Raw genomic sequence first — 25,125 nt, forward strand, 5'->3', positions numbered from 1 at the left:
GGGAGGCCCAGGCTTGAGCAGGCTCCTGGCAGGGACCTGCAGACCCGTGGAGAAAGGAGCCCACGCTGGAGCAGGTTTGCTGGTGGGATTTGTGAGCCTGTGGGAGACCCGTGCTGGAATAGGCTGTGCCTGAAGGACTGAGGCCGTAGTGGAGGACTGTTACCTGTGGGAGAGACTCATACTGGAGAAGTTCATGGTCAAGTATCTTCTGTGGGGGGAACCCCAGGCTGGAGCAGGGGAAGGACTCCTCTCCCTGAGCAGCAGGAGAAACAACCTGTGATGAACTGACCAGAAACCCCATTCCTCGTCTCCCTATCCCCCTCTGGGGAGGAGGTAGAGTTGAGAAGGAGGGAGAGGTGGGGCGAAGATGTTTTAAGGTCTATTTTTACTTCTCATTATCCTGCTCTGATTTTTTTAATAATAAATTCAAATACTATCCTCTAATTTTGAGAATGTTTTGCCTATGACAGTATTTGATGAGTGATCTCTCCTGGTACTTACCTCAACCTATGAACTCTTCACTGTATTTTCTCTCCCCTATCCAGGTGCAGAGGGGAGCAAGAGAAAGGCTTTGGTGGGTGTCTGGAATCCAGCCAGGGTCAGCCCACTATATGGAGGTAAATGCAAGATTTTCATTGGCAAATACCACAAAGCAGAAGGATGCCAAAAAAATCTGGCATTTTTTTTCAGGAGGAGAAAAGCTGGCAAAAACCGACAAAATTAAATATATATCCTGAGATGGAAGTGGAAGAGCTCTATCACTGGTTTATTACATTAAGTCTTCCCACTTATCCTAAGGCTATGTATTTTTATTTCTTAAGGAGCTGTAACAGATTAGTATTTCTCTCCTCTACAGTGTTCACCTATATACTAAATAAAGTACTGAACAAAGAATCAATAATTTCTTTTCTCTGGCAGAAGAACAAGAAGGATAGACATTATGTTCTTTTCAGTAAAAATGCCACAGTTCAGCTAAGGTATTTAACTGCCATGTAAAAGCTACCATAATATTCACTCCCCTTTCTGGGCTCACATAAAAAGAGAGGCTCCTCCAAACAGAAAATTTGATCCTAGACAGACTTTATTATCATCACGTACTGTAATATCACTAGGTGTCTCACTCTTCTAATTATTCAAGCAGTTTAGTATTCTCATATGCTTCAGTGAAGAGGTGGAAAAAAACCCCCTCAGATCTATGCACAAATGTGTTGTACTGCAGCAGTTCAGGGTATGAAGTGTTACAGACCTGCAGAGCAGCCCTGGAGCCTGCAGCAGCTGCTGCCTCTGTGCTGATCTATCAGCACTGGCTCAATATCAACCACATTACTATATGCAGGTTTTTTCTCATGTCTTTATATGTTTGGGCTTCCACAGCAGAATCATTACTATTTTACATAGTTTGTGATATGAGAAGTGCCTTGATCTGAGCATTCAATAAAGTCGGATCCTCTGAGGAATGACTCGTAATAAAGGTGCACACTTAATTCTGCTACCTTGTCTAAAAGTTAATGGAGAACTGATCTAAATTTGTCAGCTACAAACTAAGGTTTTTAGTACACTGAATGAAGGCTGGAAAAGAATATGTGCCATAATTGAGCACTAAGAACTCCTTAAGATGTCTTCACTGTATTTGCTGCTTCCTCTGGAAAGCTAGCTGAGTAACTAGATACACAGTTCCTGTATTTATTAATAGCCACTTCCCATAAAGTTTCACAGCAAACTGGTTTTTATCAATTGACTGTTGTATGCTGTTGGGGTTCCTCCCCCCTGCCATGTGGTCCTGGGAGAGGGGCCCCGGGGTAGAGGCAGGGCCTAATGGGGTTTCCCTGCCCCCTGGTCAGCCTCGTTCCCCATTGGTTGTTTTGTGTTCCCCTGCCCGGGAAAGACCCTCTGGTCCCCTGATTGTTCAGTTCTTGGCCAAGTCGCCGACCAGGCAGCTGGAAAAATAAACATCTCGGAAAATATCTACCAAGAATCGGTCCATATATTCTTTTCCACAGGCCTCGTTGTCTGATACACGTGTTGCAAGAATCCCCACTGCAACAAATGGTGGGAGAATGCTGGCAAGACATCGATCCCTTGGGACAGTGACTGTGATTTGTGAGGAAACTCCGGATTTCTTTTCTTGTTTTTGTTTTGCTGTTCCATCTCTAAACTATGAAGGAACCATGGAAAGACTCTTGGCTCTCCAAGCCGCATATGGAAATTTATCTTGATTCAAGATTCTTGAACAATGATATGTAAATTTTAGCTTAATTCAAGCTCAAAAGGAACTGAAACACTTCCTGGCATAGTTGTTTAAGAACTTTGAACTTTGTCTACGTTTCTTGGGACTTGATTCTTACCAAAGACTTTTGGAAGACAGTTAACTTCTGAGTCAAAATAATGCCGATGGAAGAATATTTTCGTGATTACTATTTAATTACCGAGACTGTTGAGCAATGTCAGCTGTGTCCTGGCAAAGGGAAGCCTGCCTCAGGGACTGTGTGACCCAGGCCACATGGACCAAGCCCTCTCCGAGCAGCAGCGAGGCAGTTCCCGCACGTGGGTGGGCTGGCGCGTGCTGCAGTGTCAGCAGCAGAACCAAGCGTGGCAGGAGCGGCACGACCCGGCGGTGTCCGCCCGGCCCCGCACAGCGCATGGTGGAGCGAGCCCCGTGAATGCCCGACCGAGAGGGGCGGCGCGCGGGCGGTGGCCGGTGGCAGAGCGGAGCCGCGCCCAGCTGAAAGACGTGCTGGAGCCGGGCACGGGGGGGTTGTCGCTTGGGGGCCTGGCTGAGATGTGGGCACGGCGCCAGGCAGCGGCAGCGCAGCTGCGACCAGAGGCAGCAGAGGCGGCGGTGCGCAAGGAGCTGAGCGGCGCGGCCCGGCCCAGCCCGCGCGGCCCCGAATGTGACCCCGGGAAGTCGAAACCCTGAGGCGAGAGCGCACAGGCACGAGCAGCCCTGATGGCCCTGGCAGCACTGGCAGCACCCGCAGTTCCAACATGGGAGCGAGCAAAAACGAAAGTGAAACCAGGAACACAGCGAGACAGAAAACAGCAAGAACTCGGAAAAAAGAAAAAATCATTGTAGCTAAGGTTTTAGGAATAGTAAAATGGCATAATGTTAAACAAAATTATGGTTTTATAACAAGATGTGACAACCAGGAAGACATATTCGTGCATCATACTGCCATTAAGAAAAATAACCCCAAAAATATATATCCCAAGCTTAGGAGATGAGGAAGTTGTACAATTTGACATAGTGCAAGGAAGGAAAGGTTTACAAGCAGCGAATGTTACTGGGCCTGGAGGTATTCCAGTCAAAGGCAGCCGTTATGCACAAAATTATAAACAATATCCATCCCAGCAGCTTCCCTACCCGCAACCTACTTTCCCCTTTTTTGCTATATCCAATATGAATCCTTTCCTAAGTTTACCCCATCCCCAGTTTATCCCTAATCTGTTTTTCACCCCATGGCTTCCCTATACAATTCCATTTCCCTACAATTCCTCTCTGATGCCGAGGGGGGGATGAAAAGGGGAAGGGAAGAAATTAACTACTTTTGTTTAGAGTTCCAACAGGTACAAATGGAAGAAACTCTCTCCTGCCTCAGTTTCCCCACAAAGCATGCCCGCAGAGTCCTGTCTCCCTTCTGCTGACTCAGAAGGGTGGCTTGTTTTGTTTTGAAACTGTTCTTGTTATCTCATGTTTATCCAGTTGTTTTCAATGTTAAGTTTTAAATCTCTTTTTATTAAAAATAAACGGGTGAAATGTTGGGGTTCCTCCCCCCTGCCATGTGGTCCCGGGAGAGGAGCCCTGGGGCAGAGACACAGGGTTTCCCTGCCCCTGGTCAGCCTCGTTCCTTACTGGTTGTTCTGTGTTCCCCTGCGTGGGCAAGGACTCTTGGGTCCCGTGCTTGTTCAGTTCTTGGCCAAGTCGCCGACCAGGCAGCTGGAAAAATAAACATCTCTGAAAATATCTACCAAGAATCAGTCCATATATTCTTTTCCACGGGCCTCGTTGTCTGATACATATGTTGCAAGAATCCCCACTGCAACAGTACGCCTTTGTCATTTTTGAAAATTTATCTTACACGTTGTTTCATAATGGGAATAACAAAGCATTCTATATGGGAGAAGACATGCAGTAGACAGTATTAGCTTTTAACTTTTCATCTTCAGACAGACAGTGACCTCAAAAATTGGATAGAGCTCTTTATTTGTCCAGACTGACAAAAGATGTGCCCATTTCTAAGTACTCAAGAAATGCTGATATACTACTCCAATAGAGTGCATACCTAAATGTAAAAAGACTGGAATGGTTTGTGAACACACTGCAAACCTAAGCCATCCAGATAAGAAAGTACCTAAATTGAATTTAAGACAGAAGCATGAAAGGAATTAAGCTCATTGTGCATTAAAGATGCACCTTTTTTATTAAATGTGTGTTAGGCTCTCCTTAAGGTGTGTCAACCATTACAGTTCCACTATATTTCAGAGTTTTGCATCTAGCTAACCTATTATTCAAGCTACCAAAACAAATGTTTTATCTAACATTATATCTGGCATTGTGATAGCGCAATGGCTATTTGCCAGTGAAAAGAAAATGAACAAAATAAATTTAGTGTTGTGGTTAGCTGTGCGAGGATGCTGATATCCAGTTCAGTGTTACACTCACACCGTGGTCCTGTTCCAAAACCACCACCACCACCACCACATCCACTGAGAGTAATGTACTAAAAAGATTTGAATGGCAGAACTTGTTTCTAGCAGTCAGGACTTTAGGGCACATGATATTTTTCATCCCGTTCTACACACCTTAAAGCTGGACTTATCAGAAAATTAGCTTATGTCACATTCTCTCAATGTTCCTAACATTTATGAATTCAGCTTTTAAATATTCTTTTTTTTAAAAAAAGCAAGTGAAGAAACCTTTCAGTCATGTTCATTCATTTAGATCAGTGAAAAATTGGTTATCATCATCCTAACAAAGCAAAAATAGTTGCCTAAAACTGTTTCTGTGCTCTGTCCCACTCTCTCCACAGCAAGATGCAGAGAGAGTTTGTTGGGTGAGATATAAGTAAGTCCTTTCAAAATATCATCCATGCACCCAGAAACAAAGAGCTTTGAGGTCACCCAGTTCTTACAGTATAGTACAGAAGCAGGCAGAACACATATGAATTCACACAAAACTTCACCTGTCATTAGACCAGCTACACCAAGATCGGACATTCAAAGCTATTGTTTAAAGTATCTGCACCAAGGGAAGAAGTGTCAGATGCTGGCACTGTCCCACAAGTCAGTGAAAGCCTGTTGCCCATGTTCCCCACTACACCCCTACAGAGCGGAGCCCACAGCTAACTGCAAACTAGCAGAATCAGTCATGTCAGTACAGCTGTGCTGGTTATTCCAGCCCAGAGGACCAGCACATTCAGATTTCAGGAGACGAGTCCGTGAGATGCAGCACTATCAGCTGCATAGAGCCACAGGTGCAGCTGCTGGAAGGAATTTGCTTTCTGTCAGGAGAGACTGCCTATTGGCCCTAATGCCTCCTCCACACCTGCGACGGCTGAAGCAGCTGGGAAATGGAACTATTGGTACAGAGATGCAGCAGCTTTGTTCAATCATAAGCTGCTCAGAGCAACCGGGGATCCTTGGAATGCACTTCAGATTGCCTGTACTGCAATTTGGCTAGATTACAGCAATACATTTGTGTACACTGGTATTTTTATCTTCTGCTACAGCAATATGCATTTTTCTCAGCCCTCCACAGATCGCTGGAAAGAAAGCAGGTGAGTGAGGCTGATGCACGGCATGGGCAACACACACCCTGTAATTCTGAACCATCCTGAGCCTACAGTGAAGGCAGGAGCTTTCTTTCTCTCCAACAATCTACAATACAGAAGGCTCTGATAGAGTATGCCCTGTTCATGATTTGAACTCTACTTATGAGCCAATTTCTGCTTACAGGAATAAAATGGAAGGAAAATAGAACGAAGCTATCAAAATTATTTAGCAAAACTACCACGAATGGAAGACTGATGAAAGATGATTTTCATAGCTTCCTTGGCACAGGTTACAGTTGTACTGGGGGTTGTTCAGTACTTCCAAACTTTGCAGAGGGCAGTAATCAAAGGCAAAGGATATGAGATCAAGAAATTTCCCCAGTGGAGACTGAATTGAGACAAGCTACTGGAAGCTATATCAATGTGTGGCTGTTAAGCCTACAAATTGCCATAAACTACTACTGCTATTAAAAAAAACCCCAGTAAAATGCAATCATGAGATAGGCCTGATTCTGACTTTCAACATTAGACAGCAGCATTTTCTGTATGTCATAGAAAATACTTGCAGAAAGCTGTTTAAGAAAAAAAGACATGGCTAATACTACACACATTTTTTTTACTGTCTTCATTTTCCTTGTCCACTCAGCCACACTGAGTCCCTTCATGTTAGAAACAAGCTTTCTACTCTGTTTTTACAGTGTCCAGAGTATTTAAACACCAAGTTAATATGAATGCAGAAAAGCATTTTATTCTTACAAAAGGCTCTTCCCCTGCTCCATATTTTATTTTCAATTTGAAAATTGAAAATAGTGCATTGAAACAAGTCTTAGAGTAACATGGACCCTCACAGCAAGAGGATGAACCAGGGCCACACCTAATATTCAACAAGTGTGTTGTCTGTCAGTGGATATTTGGGTCTTAACATGTAGGACAGCAACATTTTGCTGTAGCTCAACACCAACAGGTTCACAGGCAATAGCAGAGCAGTGGAGGTTAGAATTTTGCATGCAATCAACTGTACAGATAATAACCAAAATGAAAATATCATGTGATCAGAAATATCCCAAGACCTACAAACCAATTAAATTTCCTGCTTTAACATGTGATGAACTACGATTCAGAACCACAAAGCACTTGCAGACAGAGACCCAGATGTCTGCTGCCTTTCTCCTTCATCCTGCTCCATACTGACTTTACCCTGCCACTCCATGAAGATTTAACTACAAAAGCTTAGGTCTTGATTATGTTTTCATTATGAAACAAGGTGAAAGTAGTCAAGCACTGTCAGATTTCCAAAGTGTTGGGTGTCTGCTCAAATGAGGCAGCAATTCTAACAGTGTTGGCTTTTTTGCTGGGATCTAAAGAGGTTGTTGGTGCTGTTCTCTATTTCTTTTCCTTTCCCATCAGGTCCTTACTGTCACTATGACAACAGGAAGCCGGTAACACAGTTGCAAGGGAGGAGAAAGGGGGAGCATACTCCAGCTGAAAGGAGTGAAGTGACTCAGCTGGTAGGGAGAAAGAAGGGAAAAATGATGTGCAGTAGCAAAAGACGAGAAAATAGAAAGCCACAGTGCCTCTTCTTTCTCTGAGATGCCTCTATTATAGAACAAGATGCTCAACAAAAATGTTTGTCTTCGTTGTAATTTGAAATAAAACAAAAATCAAGAAAAAAAAATTCAAAGATAATGGGCCAAGTTCCCTCTCCTTTTACTACACATACTTGTCACCTGACTACAGAAGCTACTTTAATCAAGTTACATTCAGACTTACGGACATGTAACAAGAAGAGATTCAGTTTGAAACACCAATTGTAACACATACAAGTAACAAAAGCTGAAGGTCAAAAAACTATCACAGAAAGTGAAGGTAATGATGAGAGTCAACATGTCTCATGCACTTGTTGGTGAATTCTTACTCTGCTTAAGCACACATCCCTCCTCTGGGATCCAGCGCAGCATTCTCTTTACTTTGTTAAAATATAAAGGAAAAAACTAGGTGTATTGGGTTTGCATGGCCAGGTTTTTGGTGGTGGGACTGGGCTACAGGGGTAGCCTCCGTGAGAAGCTGCCAGAAGCTTCCCCAGTGTCCACCAGAGCCAATAGCTGGTGGCTCTGAGGATGGACGTGCCCTGGCCAAGGCTGGGTCAATCAGAAATAGTGGTAATGCCTCTGTGATAACACAGTTAAGAAGAAATTAAAACAACAGAGTTGTTGCACAGGCATAATTGTGGCCAGAGAAGAGCGGGATGAGAACATGTGAGAAGAAAACTCTGCAGACACCAGGGTCAGTGCAGAAGGAGGGGGAGGAGGTGCTCCAGGCACCAGAGCTGAGATTCCCCTGCAGCCCATAGTGAAGACCATGGTGAGGCAGCTGTGCCCCTGCAGCCCATGGAGATCCACCCACAGCCCATGGAGGAGCCCCACACCAGAGCAGGTGGATGCCTGAGAGGAGGTTGTGAGCCTGTGGGAGACCTGTGGAGAGAGGGGCCCTGTTCCCAGGCTAAACCAGCCTGTCCTTGGAGGATTGCACCCCGTGGAAGAGTGACCCACACTGAAGCATTCTGAGGGGAGCTGTTGCCCATGGGATGGACTCATGTAGCAGCAATTCACAGAGAACTGTTGCTTGTGAGATGGACTCACATTAGAGAAGTTTGCGTACTTCATATCTCTACTTCAAGCCCATTCTGCCCGTGACAGTACTCGGTGAGTGATCTCTCTCAGATCTTATCTCAAGCCATGAACCCTTTATGAAATTTTCTTTCCCCTGTCCAGCTGCAGAGGGGAGAGAGTGAGTGGCTTTGGTAGGTGTTTGGCATTCAGCCAGCATCAACCCACTTCACTAGGATGAGGGGTACGTTGTTTTCTGCACTACAGAAACATACAGGAATGAAAGCTTATTTCAAAGGTAAATTTTTGTTATTGAAATACTTGAGGCTTTTTCAGAAGCATGCAGAAACTAATACAGCATCTAAACATGCACTTTATTTACAGTTATAAAAATATAAATCAAGGATCTTTAATAAACCATTAACAATGCAACCATGGCTAAAGTAAAGCATTAGCAGTGTATCACATTACCATGCATTCTTTTCTCCTTAATATGTTTTCAGCATTTGCACCCTTTCCTAACACCACACACAAATTTGAGCTAAATATCTGGGGCAGAATTCTTTGCCATCTGGCTTCCAAAGCCATTTTCCAGAGGGTTTTTTGGGAGTTTGGGTGGGGGGAGGAGGGTGGTTTGTTTGTTTTGATGGGGTCTACCGACAATCTTAGAAACTATCATGAAAAACACTGAAGACTTCAGTGACTGTACCATGCATTCTACAGTAGACCCATATTCTTGTGAATATATTGGCTTCAGAAGAGGTAAATAGTTAACAGATAGTGGTAGTTAGAAATGACTGGTTTCTACACTGGGCATAAACCTAAATTAGTGATTCCTCCTTACAGCTTCAATTGATAGCCCAGTCCTGTGTTTAAAACCCTTAGTGGACAGCAGTGAGTTTCTTGGTAAATTCCACACGCATCTTCAGGAGTTTCAGACTTGTTTGCTATGAAATCAAGAGAAGTAATTACTCCATTCTAGCTGGCTGCTTGACAGAGCACGGAATTTGCCTGTAACACTGCTCCAGGACACTGGTAGCCTGGACATGTTTTCCTCTAAGTGCCTGCCCACGCTACACCTTAAACATTTATAATTTGTATCACATTCAGTACACTAGAAATATTTCCATGAAGATGGGATCACACTAGTAAGCTTTTGCAACGCAAAAGTATATCAGCAAGCATCTTCTTTAAAGCATACACTTAATTCTCTAAATTTCAGTATAATAAAAGTTAAACACATAACCAGAATTCCTGACAACTCTTAAATCAGGTGTCACTTTAAAAAGGATATCTTCTCATGTTCAGATAGAAAAGGAATTAAAAATTTTCCAAAGCAGTATTAGAGAAGTTCATTTAGGTCTTCCTTAACTTTTAATATAATCCCAGTGATGCAATCAACCCATAACGATGTCAGTGTAAATACAAACATTACTGAATCTAGATTTTTGGTTCTTTAAAAAATTAAGCCAGATTTAACAAATGATTAAATACTTTACCTGAACTTTGAAAATAAAAATGATCATTTAATCTTACTCAATTTCAGAAAGAAAACTGCAGTGGTTTTATCTATTAAGGAATGTCATTGCACCTATCAACAAATACAAGGACCGCCAAGTCCAATACCCAAGATATTGAAGGAAATGACATCTGAAGTACAGAATTCTCTAGCTATAGCTGTCCTACATCTCTATTTCTTTGTGGCATCTTTCATTGTAACTGATTCCAAAATGTCAAGAGAACTTAGGTTGAAGAAGAAACAGGCTGTAGAGAAGAAAGTTCCTTAACCTCACAGACATCTCTTCTTCTAAGTTACTGATTAATCTATGAACACCACAACATTTTGAAAAAGCCTATAGTAACAGCCTCAACACAGGTGTCATCGTTGCTACAGTTTGCTTTCTGATGATGGCATACACATGAGAATTCCTGAAGCTGTTGATGGCTCAGAAAAATGTGCCATTCACAAACTGGAAGCGATACATTAATTTCTGCAAGGACAAAGCTAAACTACAGAATGTTATCACCTGTAATTTTATCATGCAAAAATATATTGTTTTAATACTAAAAAGTGACATCCAAACTCGCAGAGAATTAAAAACAGAACACCCAAAATTAACTAGGGGAATTCATCAATAAAAATTAAAACAAAACAAAACAAAAAACCACCAAAAAACCCCAAAAAACTTAGCCTAACTATTAGAAATACAAAGAGCTCAAACTACTGTATAATCACTGCTCCTTCCTTGCTGAATTATTGAAACCAACTTTTTAAAGTAGTAACTCCTTCACAAATAAGTTTTCAACCTGCAAGTCCATGCCACCCTTACTAGAAAAGGAAAGACCCATGCTAACAAAGTTAAGAAACAAAGAGAAGTGAACCTCAAAGTAAGAGTTATAGAAGAAGATGAAAGCAGAATAGTAAAACTTTTTTTTTTCAGCAAGTTGTAAAAAAAATCTACACATCTGTATATCAATCCCATTCACTTATTTATGCTACAATTTTAAATATGATTTGGTGCATCTGTGTTGCAAAAACCTGACTATTATACTAAGTTAAGAGCTGTACTGTAGCATCTTTCATTATTCAGGCATAATTAATGAAGTAATAAATTAGATAGGATTTTTGTTCATAAAAATCCTTTAATAGATTTCTTATTCTATTAAAAAAAATAAACAAAACTGGAAAGAATTTTATTATTTTTAGTTTGCAAATGCAGAATCCTTACTCTGAAACTGCCACAATTCCCTGAATTTGTCTTGTTATAAGCCTTGGGTATTCTCACAGAAGTTGCCACAAGACTCTGGACAGTCAATGCAGGAGCAGCTGACAGAAGGCACTGTAAGACAACCTGATTCACAGGAGGTTTTTTCATAGCTTTTTCTCTCAAATATAACATTCAGAAAAGCAATTGTAAATGTTGTTAAACTCCTTTGTTTTCAAGTGAAGTTGAGTTTATTTCATGTTGAGTTTTTTTCCTGAACTCTTTTATTTAAAAGAAGTAATAGCATTGAATACTGTTAAACATTTTGATTTACAGTTAAGAAGCCCTACACAAAAAATATTTATTGTAATATCACTGAGATAACTGTACACATGAATGAAATGATGTGGAATGAGAAGCAGAAGAATTTTTTAATGAACTATTTCTTGAAACTTTTGTCTACTGTCACACCCTCTGATTAATTTGAAAACATATCTAAACCACTGATACATTATTAGTTTCTTCAAAGGTACAGAAACACAAATACTACATGCAGTCATAGAGTTTATATTCTTAAAAAGATGCTGTGAAAAGGGTGATACCTAAAAGAGCTACAAATGTGACTTGAGGATTGAAGTAAATATCTTAGAGCAATACACAAGTGAACCTGTTTAATCAAAAAAATTGATGGTGACTTGATTACTGTGCTTCTTTGTGGGAAGAAGATATTGCTTAATAAAGGCCCTTCATTTTGATGGAGGGAGGCAGAAGAAAGCAATTTTCAAGGGTTTTTTTTAATGAAATAGAGTGAGACCAATCAACTGGTAGCGCTAGAAAGTAGTGGAGCCCCTGTGACATCTTTGAAATGTGGACAGCTTTTTTTGTTCGGTCTGGTTTCCTTTAAGTGCAAAGTGCTGAGCTCAACATGGGGTAAGACCTCTCCAACGGGTACAGAAGATTAAATTACACGGTCTAATGACTCCTCTGGTTTGAAGGCTACAAAAAGATTCATAATGTTGGAGTTTCACAACTGGTGCTACCTACCAGCAAAAAAAGTTTTCTGCTGAAGTTAGCTGCTTAAAACATATTATTCCCTTGGTGTGCTAAGTGTGTCAGTTCTGTAATGTATCACATTCCCAACAATTGCCAAGAATATTAATCAACATATAATTCATAGTAGCATCTCCTTAAAAACAAATATAAGCTTAAGCACAATTAAGTCTTCCTGAAATGGCTACCTTTAAGTGAATCAAGACACTGCAGACAGGTAAGAGGCTACCTGAATTTTCCCCCCCCTTTTGTTCAGAAGCTATTCTGGACAACATTGATTTCATCCTGACAGTATCAACCATAATGGAACTAGCAGTTTAAACAATAATAATAATGGACAAACCCAAACGTATTTTAGAGCTGACAAGAAATTATTTTATAATTTTAACTAACTTCAACTTTTAAACAAATTCTCAAAAACAGTTGATGTTGAAATACATATTTTAGTGACTGAATATTTCATTCTTCTAGACTAATTTAACATAATGAAATGTCAGCCATGGCACATCTATTCCTCTTAACGATCTTGTTATACTAATTCAGATAGACTCATATTTGGTTTTCTTAATTTATTGAGAGGACATAGCAAATCACAGTGACATATAACTGAAAAATTTAAATCCTAAAATAAGAGTCATATTATTTTCATCAGACAAGTTTGATAAACAATGAAATTATTTTTTGAGTCAGATTTCTTTTTGTTGAATTTCCATATCATTAATTTCCCTTAGTTCTGGGCCAAAAGGCTAGAAAAGGATAGCACAGGAACCTTTTCTTACTCAGTACATAAACAACATGCTCAATTTTTTAGGAAATACAGTGGAAGATTACCTGTTGCCATACAAAATATATCATATAGATAGTATGAGGATTAAAACAATGCATGCACCAGATCTCAACTTCACCTTATGGAGCTGGTCCTTTGGGAATACCTGGGACAATTCTAAACATAATAGATTTATTTAATACATATAAAATATTTGTACATACAGTCATACATGCACCCTCTTTTTCCTTCAGTGTCAAAGGCTCTCATTTGAGCTTTCCTTTATCCCTTCAAAAAATATCTAAATAAGGGATATATAACTAAATCTATGTGAGGAAACTAAGTAATCCATGGTGTGATTGTTTAAGATGTTCCTTTTATATTTTATGAACACTGCCTGAAATCACAGACTTCATCCTGCAATAGATTTTATGTGTATGCTTAAATGACATACACAAGTAAAATTAACCATGTCCCTCAACCTTGCAAGATTAGTACAGATCTCCAATTCTGCAATCGTTATTTAGACAAAACAAATAATAAGGGTCTAAGCTGCAGCAAGAAAGATCTAGCATTAAAGGGTAGTGAAACACTAGAGCAAGTAAAAAAGGGCATGTAAGAAAAATCTCCCTATAAAGGTTTTAAAAAAATTATTAGGCAAATACCTGGCAAGAATGACGTCTATAGTCAAACCTACCTTGCAAGGAGAATCACAGATTAAAAACCTTCACTTCAAACTTATTTTTTCTTGATTTCATGACAAAGTGCAAAGCCAAGTAACAAACCAATCCAAAAATAAGTCTCCCAAAATTCCAGATCCTATGTTAACTGTCGAAAAAGTGGCTAAAACCCCAAACTTACTCTTCTTGAACAGTGGAACTGGGATCAGCTAACAGAGTTCTCCATCCAACAGTCAATACTGTCACTAAGCAACATCAAAACTCTACTTACTGCTATCATGGTTGAGTACATTTGGTCTGAAATACTAAAGGAAAATATTAAATCTACAAAATGAGCAAGTAAAGGCATTGTTCAATATTCTATCCACTGTAAAACCAGGCAGGTATTTATATGACTCTAAAAAGAGGCAACATAACTCTATCTTAAATTCTGTTCTGCTTAACTGCTTTGCAATATATCAACATCTAATACACACCATACATAATCTGATTTATTCATAGATTTTAAACAGCAGCTGAGTACATTTGCCACAAAAGTTCCATGCTATTGTCTTAATAAGGATGTATATCAGCTGCAGCAGTGTTTAGCCTGTATGCTAGTGTTTTATTTAAAAGCAACTTGAGTCCCTGTAGAAAACTGAATTTACCTACAAAGTATTATGACACTTCATTTAGTCTTGTCAGCAAAACACAGAAGATGAAGAAGCATCCCTCTAATATCTGAAAGAAAAGTACATGAAATAATAAACAGAAATTATATGGCATGGAAGGAGAGACAAAGTGCTTCAAGATCAGAATAAGCATCTTGGATCTGACATGTTGGGAAAGAGAAACCCAGTGAACTGTCCAAAGACGGCTCTACAACTGAACAAAGTTAAGGGTAGCCTAGAAACAGCTTCTGGATTCCAAACACAAATCCTATCTGAGAAGAACACAACCTAGAAGCTCTAAATTAAAACATCCTTCCATTCATAATCCAAAAACTATTAAGATCTACTCTTATGTTACTCTGATGAAGGTACTTCTTTGTCACTCAAAAATGGTCTTTAAACCATTGCACACCAAGGATGAACATTCCTTATATGCCATCAGTCACACCTTATTTTGCTTCAGTTCCTTGACCTACTTTGATAGCTTTACTTGTATTCAGATTCTGACTGGAGCTCAGAACAGACCACAGACCCAATTTCCAAGCTGAAAATTCCCCCCTGTGGGTACTGTTTGCAAAGGCAAGCAGAATTTGCCTTTCTATATCAGCAAATTATATCTCAGGTTTTCCTTGCATTTAAGGCATCTCCAGGCTGAAACTGATACTGTAGTTTAATAACTGCTGCTTATCAGGTATTTTACTTCAGCTGCCTTACCTGGGTATCTTCTTTGCTGTAGAATGTCCCTAGCGGCGAATGACAGTGATACACAATTTTGGACAAACATACATCCACAGGAACATAGCAATTAAAAAAACTAAATTCATTTGTCTTGTCTAAGCTTGGGACTTCTTTCTAAAGACAGAATCAACTGAATTCTGGCAATGTCATTCAGAAAACTGTGTATTTAACTGAGGTCAATTTAGAAATCACTTTACAGATTCTGTGCTCCTTTTCTTGTATCCTTTGACAACATCAAATATTGTTTCTGAAGTTATATGGTCACAGTTTCTCATCAGAAAGTCTCTCAACACTAAAGGATTGATATCTCCCCTCTACCAACTCCAGTGATGAATATCTGTTCTGAGAGAGACAAATTTGAAAGGTTGTTAAGCCTTTACCCAATTCCTCAGAAAATCAAGAGTAGACTTAGTAAAACAGCTTTATCTAACATTTATTCTTAAAAAAAATATGACTGTTAGCAGGCATAATAGGAATATACATGTCATTTGAGTGGGAGGAGCTAAAGACTTTTTCCTCAGTTAGATTCCATCTAACTTCAGTAAGATCTGTGGCACTGCATGGCTATCACCAAATGTTGAATCTAGTCTAGAAACCCAAAACGACGGAAATGAACCCACAGGGATGTACATCCTCCTTTTGCTTATGTTGCAAAACAGTGACACCCACTGGCAGCAACAGTTTAAATACCTCACTGTTGCAGTCTGGATCTACTTGATAAGAGCTGCTAAGAAGTTTCCCTAGAGAAAAATTCATCACAGTAACAACCATACAAACTTACCTGTTGAGTCAGCACTACTGCCTGAGTTTTCAGAAACTACATTACTAAGAGCATCTGGAGTAACTGCAACATAACCCTCTGGAGGAAGATCCACTGTGTAAATTCTTCTTGGAGACGTAACTGTATCATCACTACCTACAAAACAAAATCCAAAGTATCTGGCTCAATATCAGTCTCACTACAGATTTTCTCAAATGTTTTCCCAACTATAGCAATAAGTGATCTCGAAAATCCTTACAGAGGGTCAGGTGTGGAATACTGAAATTATCCTATGACCAACAGAACTGTACCAAATTTCGTAGCATCTACAAATAAACAAATACTCCATGGGTTAGTTCTTTACACCAGAAGCATTTTTTTTCCATTGTATCAGGCAAATCTTCTCCCCTGTCTTCAGAAGAAGCTTCCACTTACAGCGATATTTTAAGAGAGGCTCTAAACATTCTTCCCCATTCAGCATGAGCAGACACTGTTTCTCTAAGAACTGCTTCACAAAAGATGGAAGGATGGATGGATGGATGGACGGAGAGATACAAGATTATTATGAAGTGACAGAAGCAAGAGAAAAAGAACCACAAAACTGTGGTTTGCCCATTTGCAGATTTTTTAAACCACAGTCTACGCTTCCCTAAAGGGTGCAAAGATAAAGGGAGTGAGTTTGAAAGTCATACTTGACCAAGCCTCAGCAGTGCCTGCCCAAGAGAACTCACCTCCTCATCCCGTTCTACCTCTTTCTGGGACAAGAAGCGCAGTGCCAAGGGCCACCTTTCCAACTATTTCATTGCATAGGAAACTACTTGTGGTGATGGCAGCAGTGTGTTTTTGTATGATTTCTTTCCCCTTTGAAAGGTATTTAAAAACACATGCAAGAGCAGCAGTAGAAACTTCTCATTTGTTCACCAGACAAGAAGTGACAGAGACACCATCTCTACTCCACTTACATGAAACCAGACGGAATTTCTGGGCAGAGTAGTGACAACAACAGAGATCAACCACAGTGAGTAAAAAGCCCAGGATGTCTGGGTGTCTCCAGATGTTGCAATGTAGTTTTAGATGGCTCAGTGTGGTTTTTTTTTAAATTTTGGATTGTTGGGGTTTTTTTTAGTTGTGTTTGTAGTTGTTTTGTTGGGTTTTTCAACACTCAGACAGCTCCATAAGTCAGCAGAGACACAGCACTAGCCGTCCCTTCTTGGGGGCAATGTGTCCCTTTAAAACACAGACAGAGCTGTTAAAATGATATACAATAAAAACATTTTTGGCACCTTAATACCACCTTAAAAACCTCCTTACACCACAAGCATGTTAGAAGATCCCAGATGATCCAAGTCTATCACCGAGGTGCAGCTATGTGCAACTACAGTTGGACTAATTCCTAAATATTTAAAATGCAGTTGTGTCTGATAGATCCCCAACAAGAATTACTTCTATATTTCTAAAATGCAATTTAACTATGCACTGACATTTCTCACACAGCCTACTTCAAAGACGATACAGTACATTTCTGAACGTTCAAAGTACTTCTGAAAACACCACAGCTGTTGTCATCATGAGGGAATAAATTTCTTTTGAAAACACATTAGAATATTATTGTTTTTTTCTTGAACAAGCCAGAAAATTTTCCAGTAAGTATTGATGACACTTACTTTAAGGGATAATAAAGGGAAAGAAATAAATAATTCAGAAAGATGAAGAGCAACTATGCAGTTTGGAAAAAATCAATTAAAAATTAACATGGAACAATTCTTCAGCAGATCCTTTCCATGCAGATGATGCCAAATCTTTGAACTGGCAGTACTTGCATTGACTTTTTCCCCCCCATCCAGGTTGTTTAATGATGAAGTGCTAATTAATGACAGTTTTAAATTACAAGGATGTATAAATGTTTGAGCTCCCTTCTGAAGGATTTCAAGTTTCCCCTTTTTTTCCATTTTTATTTAGGTTTTGTAAAACAAAGATAATCAGGGAAACATTAAACCTAATTTACAACCGTCTTGAAAAACTCAAATCCTTTAATCATAAAAGCAGTAGCTATATTGGGACAATAACCTCCCAGACAAAATAGTTACACATAACAGAATGTGAGGGACCATCTGTAACACACATCCTACAAAGAACAACAGTAACAATTCTTACTATGGAAATGAATGATGACTCAAAATTTTTTAGTTTTACCTCTTTAAATGGGAGTCTCTAAATTACATATTTATTCACACCAGATGCATCTTTAAGAAGTTTGCAAGCTCATAAATCAAGCATTAGTCTTTGCTAATCCTGTGCAAGTGTGTCAAATCAAACTGTTACCATATCTACATCTGGATTTTTGCAGTCTGGGGCCAGAGTCTCCCTGGGCCAAAGAGAGATGGGTTGGTAATAAAGTCAAACATTGCTGCAAAGCAAATGGCTGAGCTTATAAAACTGTGAAATAAAGAGGGTTTTTTGCTTAACAAAAGTAATCAGACACTAGAGATGTTAAAGAACGCTCCCCTTTTACTAGTTAAAAGTCATGAATCCCACTTCCGAAGTTTTATCTTATAGAAAAAAAAAGCCCCAACAGCTAAAGGTCATTTACAATGCCCAAAAAACAGCACACATTACTCTTTAAGGCAAACCAAGAATACAGAGTAAATGTTTTGAAACTATTTGTCTTCTATTCATGATCCCCACACAGAGACACATCGCATGTAACTCAGCCATGTGCACCCAGTAGGGAAAAGCATCTACACCATGCCACTACCAACATTACACCTCCAAGCATGTCAGTTGCTTGTCCAGCTACGTTATCTCTTGCTCTCCTACTACAAACAAGTATCGGATCTTTTTAGAGGGAGCTGAAGGTAAAGTTTCCAGCCATATAAAATTGTCAACTTCCCAGTCAGTCATCATCTCAGGTAGGCACTGTATTTTAAGTTTATTCTTCAGCATCTTTAAACTATCCCCTACTTGTAGCTCAGAATGGTGGTACATAACACTAGCATGGTTTCCAGACTGCCTGAACACAAAGCACACTTAGGCTCAGACAGACTCATGACAGACAGATGCATGGCCAGAGCACATGTTTGGATAGCCTTGGTCCTTTGCTTGCTGTAAGACTAAACCCTGGACAAAGAGACTGAATCACTTCTGGGTTCTGCGGTGCGTTGGCCCTGGCTAGCAGCCAAACACCCAGCCAGATACTCACTCACTCTCCCCTCAGGAGGCTGAGGGTGGTGTTCATAGTGGGGTGAACAGGACTGAGAGAGCTCGCAGGTCAACAGCAAGGAGAACTTTTCCTCACTGGCTCTTTTCACTCCCAACTTTGCTCCTTCCTATTTCCTCTCACTGCAGGTTACACCCAGTTCCTTCAGAAAGATGGAGCAGTGCAAGGTGGTGGGGGGGACAATGCTTAAAGCCTCTGCTGATCCTTTCTTTACCCCCACAGGAGTTTTCTGTGGGCTGCCATCCTGCAGGAACATTTACTCAACAACAGAGTACCTTCTCCTCCTCTGACCCTAGGGTTTCCACTGTTGCCACTCCTTTTAGTTCCCTCCTGTCTTGGGATTGTTTTCTCCTTTCTTAAAGAAGCTTCCTCCAGGGTGCCCCTGCCTCAGCTGTGGGCTCGGCTGTGCCCTGCGGTGGGCGGGCTGGAACTGGCTGTGTCCAGTACAGGGCATCTGCAGCCTCCCCTCACAGAAGTCCCACTGCCAGTGACTGGACACCAGCACCCTGTACAGTTTTGCAATCAGACAAAAACTTTGTCTTACCCATGAAGCACTTCTCTGCAACTCAGAAAGCTTTGATAACTCACCCAAGTTAAGTTCCCATAGGGCAGAACTCTTAAGAGCAAACAGAGGACCCAAGTCAAGCTAGAAAATCCTGCAGCTCTCCCTGCCAAACAACTCTAAGTTAGCCCAATATTACCAATATTGTGATCTTTTTCACAAAATTATGCCTTGGAAACAGCCAGTTACCACTTCTCCAAATAGATGGAAAGAGTTTGTCCCCGAAAACAGGTCTTTATGGAAAAGCACAGTGTCCTAGTTCTGGCCAGGGCAGTTAATTATTTTTTTCACAGTAGCCAGGTGCAGTGGCACATGCCTGTAGTCACAGCTGCTGGGGAGGCTGAACCTACCGGAAAGCTTGATCCAGGAGTTCCGGGCTGCCCTGTGCTGTGCCCAGAGGACATGGCCAAGACACCAGTGCTACTCAGTACCACCTTAGTTCCAGGGGCTGGGGAAAAGGGACTCTCGCTTCCAAGAAGAAAGGTGCTCCTTTCCAGTCACAGGGAATTCGTGTCAGGCAGAGGAGCTGTCTGCCATTGTTTTTCAGTGTCCTGGGCTGGGGTAAGCATTTTGCATGTAAATCATCCTCTCTTTGTACATTTTTGTTATTAGCATTGTTGATGTTAATGTTTGTTTTTTTATCTCATTGCTGTTTCCAGTAAACTATTCTTATCTTGACCTATGATCTCTGCCTTTTGTCTCCCACTGGAGAAGGGGAGGGGAGCAGCTGGTGGTCTTCCTTTTAGTGAGCATACTTACTAAATTTGAGAGTACCATTCCTAAATCATCATACACAGGAAATGAGGAATTGATGCTGGATCAAATACAAGGTCTGAGTAGTTCAGTCTCATACCTTCTACAAAAGTCATTACTGGCAGTAGGCATTTTCTGTGTGGTGTTACAGTAGATACGACCTGGACAAAAATAAGGCTTGAATGAGGTCTGTTATTTCCCTTAAAAATTTTGTATTAAAGTATGATTTTACTTATTATGTAAGTTAGAACATGACCCTGTTATAGCTATTCCTCATTTTTATTGCATACAAGTGAGACTATGGCCCCAAACTGACAATTCCCGAGGCACATATAACACACCTCGTTATCTGTACACAGTAACTTTCCCCTTCATTAACTAGCAAGACAAGCATCTATAAAGACAGCACACACAAATCCTGGGCAAGAGTTGTCTCCTTCAGAAACCTTCAAAAACTGAAGTGTACCAAAGGTGATATCAGTGACTAACTGTACACACCTTGAGTGCCCTCCTGAACTGTAGTACTGAAAAAGAAATACTTTTCCAGTTGATCAATGTGAAGACATCAAAATATTCTTCAAGAGTATAAACAAATCCAGTGAACCCAAACACCCACCCGTTCCCCAGTATATATTCATTTTTGTTCAGATAATATCCAAGTTCCTGAACATCAAGTTATTTCAGTCTGCCATGATAAGGTACATTAAAGTAACCGCAGGGACATGAGGTGTTACATTATGTACAACCTCGGTTCCCAGGCTGACTTTACATAGGCTTGTTTTCCAGTCTCACATCAACACACACTAGAGTGCTTTCCACAAAGACAGAAGCTTTTAGCTCAAGTAGTCTTCTGTGCAATCGGAAAGTACAGTCCTTTTCCTTGGAGGGCAAAATTCCTACTGCTTGACTGCAGTCTTCAGCAGGATTCTCTCCCTCAATACTAGGGAAGTTACACTGGATGGAAAAAACAAAAACAACAGACTCTACCAGTCATTATAGACTCTACCAGTCACTACTGGTCATCTACTTTACTCAAATGATAACCATTGCACAACAACACACAACAGTGGAAATGCTGTGCTTCTTTGCTGGGTGACTGGAATAGTCGATGAATTATTTCTGTAGAAATTCACCACTGCAGGTAGAAACCTGCCTTTCAAAATTATGGAGAGGTACTATAGTTTACTATTACAGTCTAATTCCTTTAGCTTGTTTTAAGACCTCATTATCCTTACTTTATTGGAATAAACAAGGGGAGACACTTCTTGGCAGAAAAATGAGATATATATTCCTTCCAAAGATTCTTCATCTTTTTCTAAACAAACAAAAATACAAGTTTTCTGAATTACTTTTGGATATCAAATTATCTCAAATACATTGTTATTGCTGTCATATATTTTATTAGCACCAATACATGTAACAGAATGCTGAAAAGGTTTTTGCTCCTGCAAAGTTCAGAATTTTTAAATTTTTTAATTCTGAAGATGCCTGCTATTCTTTATGGAAGGACAAATTTCCCTGTTTGCCAAGTAAAATGTCAAAGTTTATAGTTCTACTTTAAATTGCACAATTACATACATTCACACAATAAAGTGATAAAAGAAAAAGTTCTTATAATTAAAGATACATGTTGTCCTCTTGCTCAGAAAATCCTTAAGCAGCAGCTGTTGGAGAACACTGTGGGGAAGCAGTACAATTCACTTATTTAATTCCAATCCTCTTTTTTATAATACTATTGGTCACAACATATTAGTGCAGACAGCAGCACTGAATTTTCTGATTGACCTTAATTTCTAATACTTTATTCAGTTATGTTTACACAAAAACAAGTCCACTATCCTTTGATATTCAGGCAAACCATGTTTTCACTTCATTCCTAGGGTATTATTTTTTAGAATCCTAGCCATATTACAGAAGACTGCTCCCAGTTCTCAGGGTGTATACTATTTGTGCCTGGAAGCATGTTGAAAGTCAAGCCAGTTCATTACAACTTCCCTTCTGACACTTTATATTCCCAGAAGTCCTTCACATCACTGAAAAGAGAAAGTCTAGATTACAGAGGATACTAGGCTAGAGCACTGAAAGAAGAAAACAAAACGAGAAAATCCTCAGAAGTACTTCCCCATCATGGTGTTTTCCTCCAGCCTGATGAAAAACAAAAACTTCAAAAGGAAATGGAGGTCAATAAAGACACACCCATTTTACAAGGTCCAAAGTCGGGATGGGAAATTCATAAAAAACAAGGAATAAGAGAGCTCAAATTTATTTAGCTCACTGCTTCCCACATGTACACTAACTCTTAGATTTAGTTTATTTTTCAGACATGTAGAAAGGCTGTATTATAGCTCATTTTATTGGAGACAGCACTTACCATTATAACTCAGCTTCAGTTTCACTACATTAGGAATGGCAGACATTCCTTGTCACAAAGAAAAAACTTACAACAAAATTACAATTTCTTCTTACTCTTGTTCTCACTCATTATCTGGGGAAGATGTTTTTGCTTTTTACCTATGAAGCACTAAAATATCTACATTCTCTTGGAAAAAGTAAGGAAAACTAAGCACAATACAAAGTGAGAGTGAAGCATGGAATCACCACTGATCGAGGAAACCAAGACACAGAACACTTCTCAGCGGTGGATCTGACTACTGGCAGATGGTGGAATTAAGATTTTGCTGTTTTTTGTTTTGTGAAAGTTGAATATAGGAAGTAATGATGAAACAAACTATACAGCTAAATGGTATATGTGTCCCATATATGCCCTGGTATATGACTATATGCAATATTTTGATTAGATGTCTAAGAATTCTAGCTGTATAAACAGGAACATAAAGCTATCTTAATGTTATGCTAGTACCCAGCTCAATTATTTCTCCTGCTGCAGATATTATTTGTTCACCATACTTTTCAAAAGCCAAATATATCCCTGTCAGTCAATCCTTTAAAAAAAAAATAAATGCAACAACACTGAATCTAAAAGGCCACATCTAAGTTGCAATTACTGAATTATCGTCACTGACGAAGTGATTATGTCATTACTGGAACTTACCTCAAACAAGACCAGAAAATAAATAGATGCGCTTGTAAGAGTAAAAGCAAACAAAATTTAAGATTTTAAAGCCTTTGCCCCTCTAAACTCACATTTTCTATTCCATAACTAGAAGTTATTGGTAACAGTCCATTCTTGCTTGCATAAAAAATAATGCAAAGCACAAAAAATTATGGAAAATTATTTGCTCAGAACATAGTTCAGTACCAAGCTTACACTATACACATTTCCACTTTTCAAATAATTGTTAGAGGGTAGAGTTGATAGGAAACCCAAGTAGAAAGTAAGGTTCTGTAACAGCAGAAAACATGAGATTTGACTCTGAATAACTGTGATTTTGACAATGGCATCTTAAGTAATAAACTCCCCAGTGTAAACTGGAGCAGGAGTGGTGTCTCACACAACCTTTTTGTCATCAATGCATCAAAAATTATTTCAAACAGGGAGTCAAGGTGGACAGTGGGAATGCTACACACAATTATTATGCTGCAGTTCGATTCAATTTAGTACAATCAGCCATTCTCAAGGTGAACAAGGCTACTTTATCAAGTTCTTAAACAAGTTATTTTTCCATTTACTTTACCAAGATAATTAGTTTTCCTGCAGTTGTCTAGTTTGGGTTTAGAGCTTGTTAACACTTAGAGCTAAAGCTGGCACTGTCTTCCCTACTTAAGCAACCCCTACATACTGTTAGATGAGCTACCTGTTAAATTGCTTTGGGGTCTCACAGAGGCCAGCAGCTCTCCCTATAGCAGCTAAGGTGTTGGAAATGAGCACATAGAAGAGAAGAATGAGTTAACACAATATACATAAGAACACTGGAAAAGGAAGGAATCTGTCAACCAGCAGCAAACAACTCCAAAACCCACAAAAACATTGCTAGAGGAACTGAAGACTGAACAACAGAACTGTTTCTGTCACAAACAGAAGTTACAGATACTATACATGCAGCCCACTCAGTATGAACAGAGAAAGGAGGGGTTATTGTTCGTTTGTGGTGTTTGGGTTGGTTGGGTTTTGGAATTTTTTTCCCTTCTCCCCTAAATCCCGGATTTCTACATTCCCCTAAAGCATGTAGCTATATTGGCTTGTAAAGCTGGCTGGGCACCATTTTTACCACAGCCACCAGAGGCTGGTATCTTCAGCCAAATACTCTACTCCTGGATACATCTATCCCATTTGCACAGCATAATGGCACTGTAATATACCATGTAATGAGAAAATTTTTAAACCCTTGAGAGAAGACTCTATGAGTGTGTGACAACACTTTATTGTATAATAATTATAATCTCCATTGCTCTTTAGCTTATTCACAATAGACAGCTTTTCAAAGTAATTAACTAAAGCAAAGCTGAATTGTTTAACAAGTCTCTAAAGTTGTTTATTGCATTGAGTACTGCTAGAATTTAATTTCTCAACCATAAGCACTTCATCAACTTGATCAACTAAAAGGCATATTTTTAGACAAGTTTTGTCTTCTAGGCATTTCTGTCACTAGCTTAAGTTTTCTGCAGTAGAATGGCTGCAGGAAGACAGGATTAGTATGAGGAAGAACAGAGTCCTGGTGTTCTAGTGATGATTTAAATGCAGTACACTGTCAGCATCAATAACTTCAGTGGAACAAATAAGAAGGAGAACACAAAATAATCACACAGCTGCACTGAATTTTGACATGAATTCCTCATAGAGGATAACAATGTTGGGATATGTCACATTTGGTAAGACACTCACATTTCTATTTAATGAATAAGGAGTAAATTGCATTTTGTCCATTTATATAGCATGGATTCCAGCTTTTTTAGAAAACTAAAACCTATT

The 25,125-nt window shown here is 39.6% G+C and overlaps 1 protein-coding gene across 7 annotated transcripts in view; it reads right to left on the minus strand.

Moving 5' to 3' along the window:
- Positions 1-25,125, minus strand: part of ERICH1 (glutamate rich 1) — a 95,050-nt gene that overhangs the window by 48,087 nt on the left and 21,838 nt on the right. For all 7 annotated transcript variants that reach the window (XR_007202085.1, XR_007202084.1, XR_007202088.1 and 4 more), the window contains exon 3: positions 15,745-15,879. Coding sequence is in view for 2 of the 7 variants with exons in the window: in XM_048296332.1 (XP_048152289.1) it covers positions 15,745-15,879 (135 nt within the window). In the remaining 5 variants the exon portion in view is untranslated. The remainder of the gene's footprint in view (positions 1-15,744; positions 15,880-25,125) is intronic.

The sequence above is a fragment of the Corvus hawaiiensis genome, chromosome 3 (assembly GCF_020740725.1).
Source record: "Corvus hawaiiensis isolate bCorHaw1 chromosome 3, bCorHaw1.pri.cur, whole genome shotgun sequence".
Classification (NCBI taxonomy): Eukaryota; Metazoa; Chordata; class Aves; order Passeriformes; family Corvidae; genus Corvus; species Corvus hawaiiensis.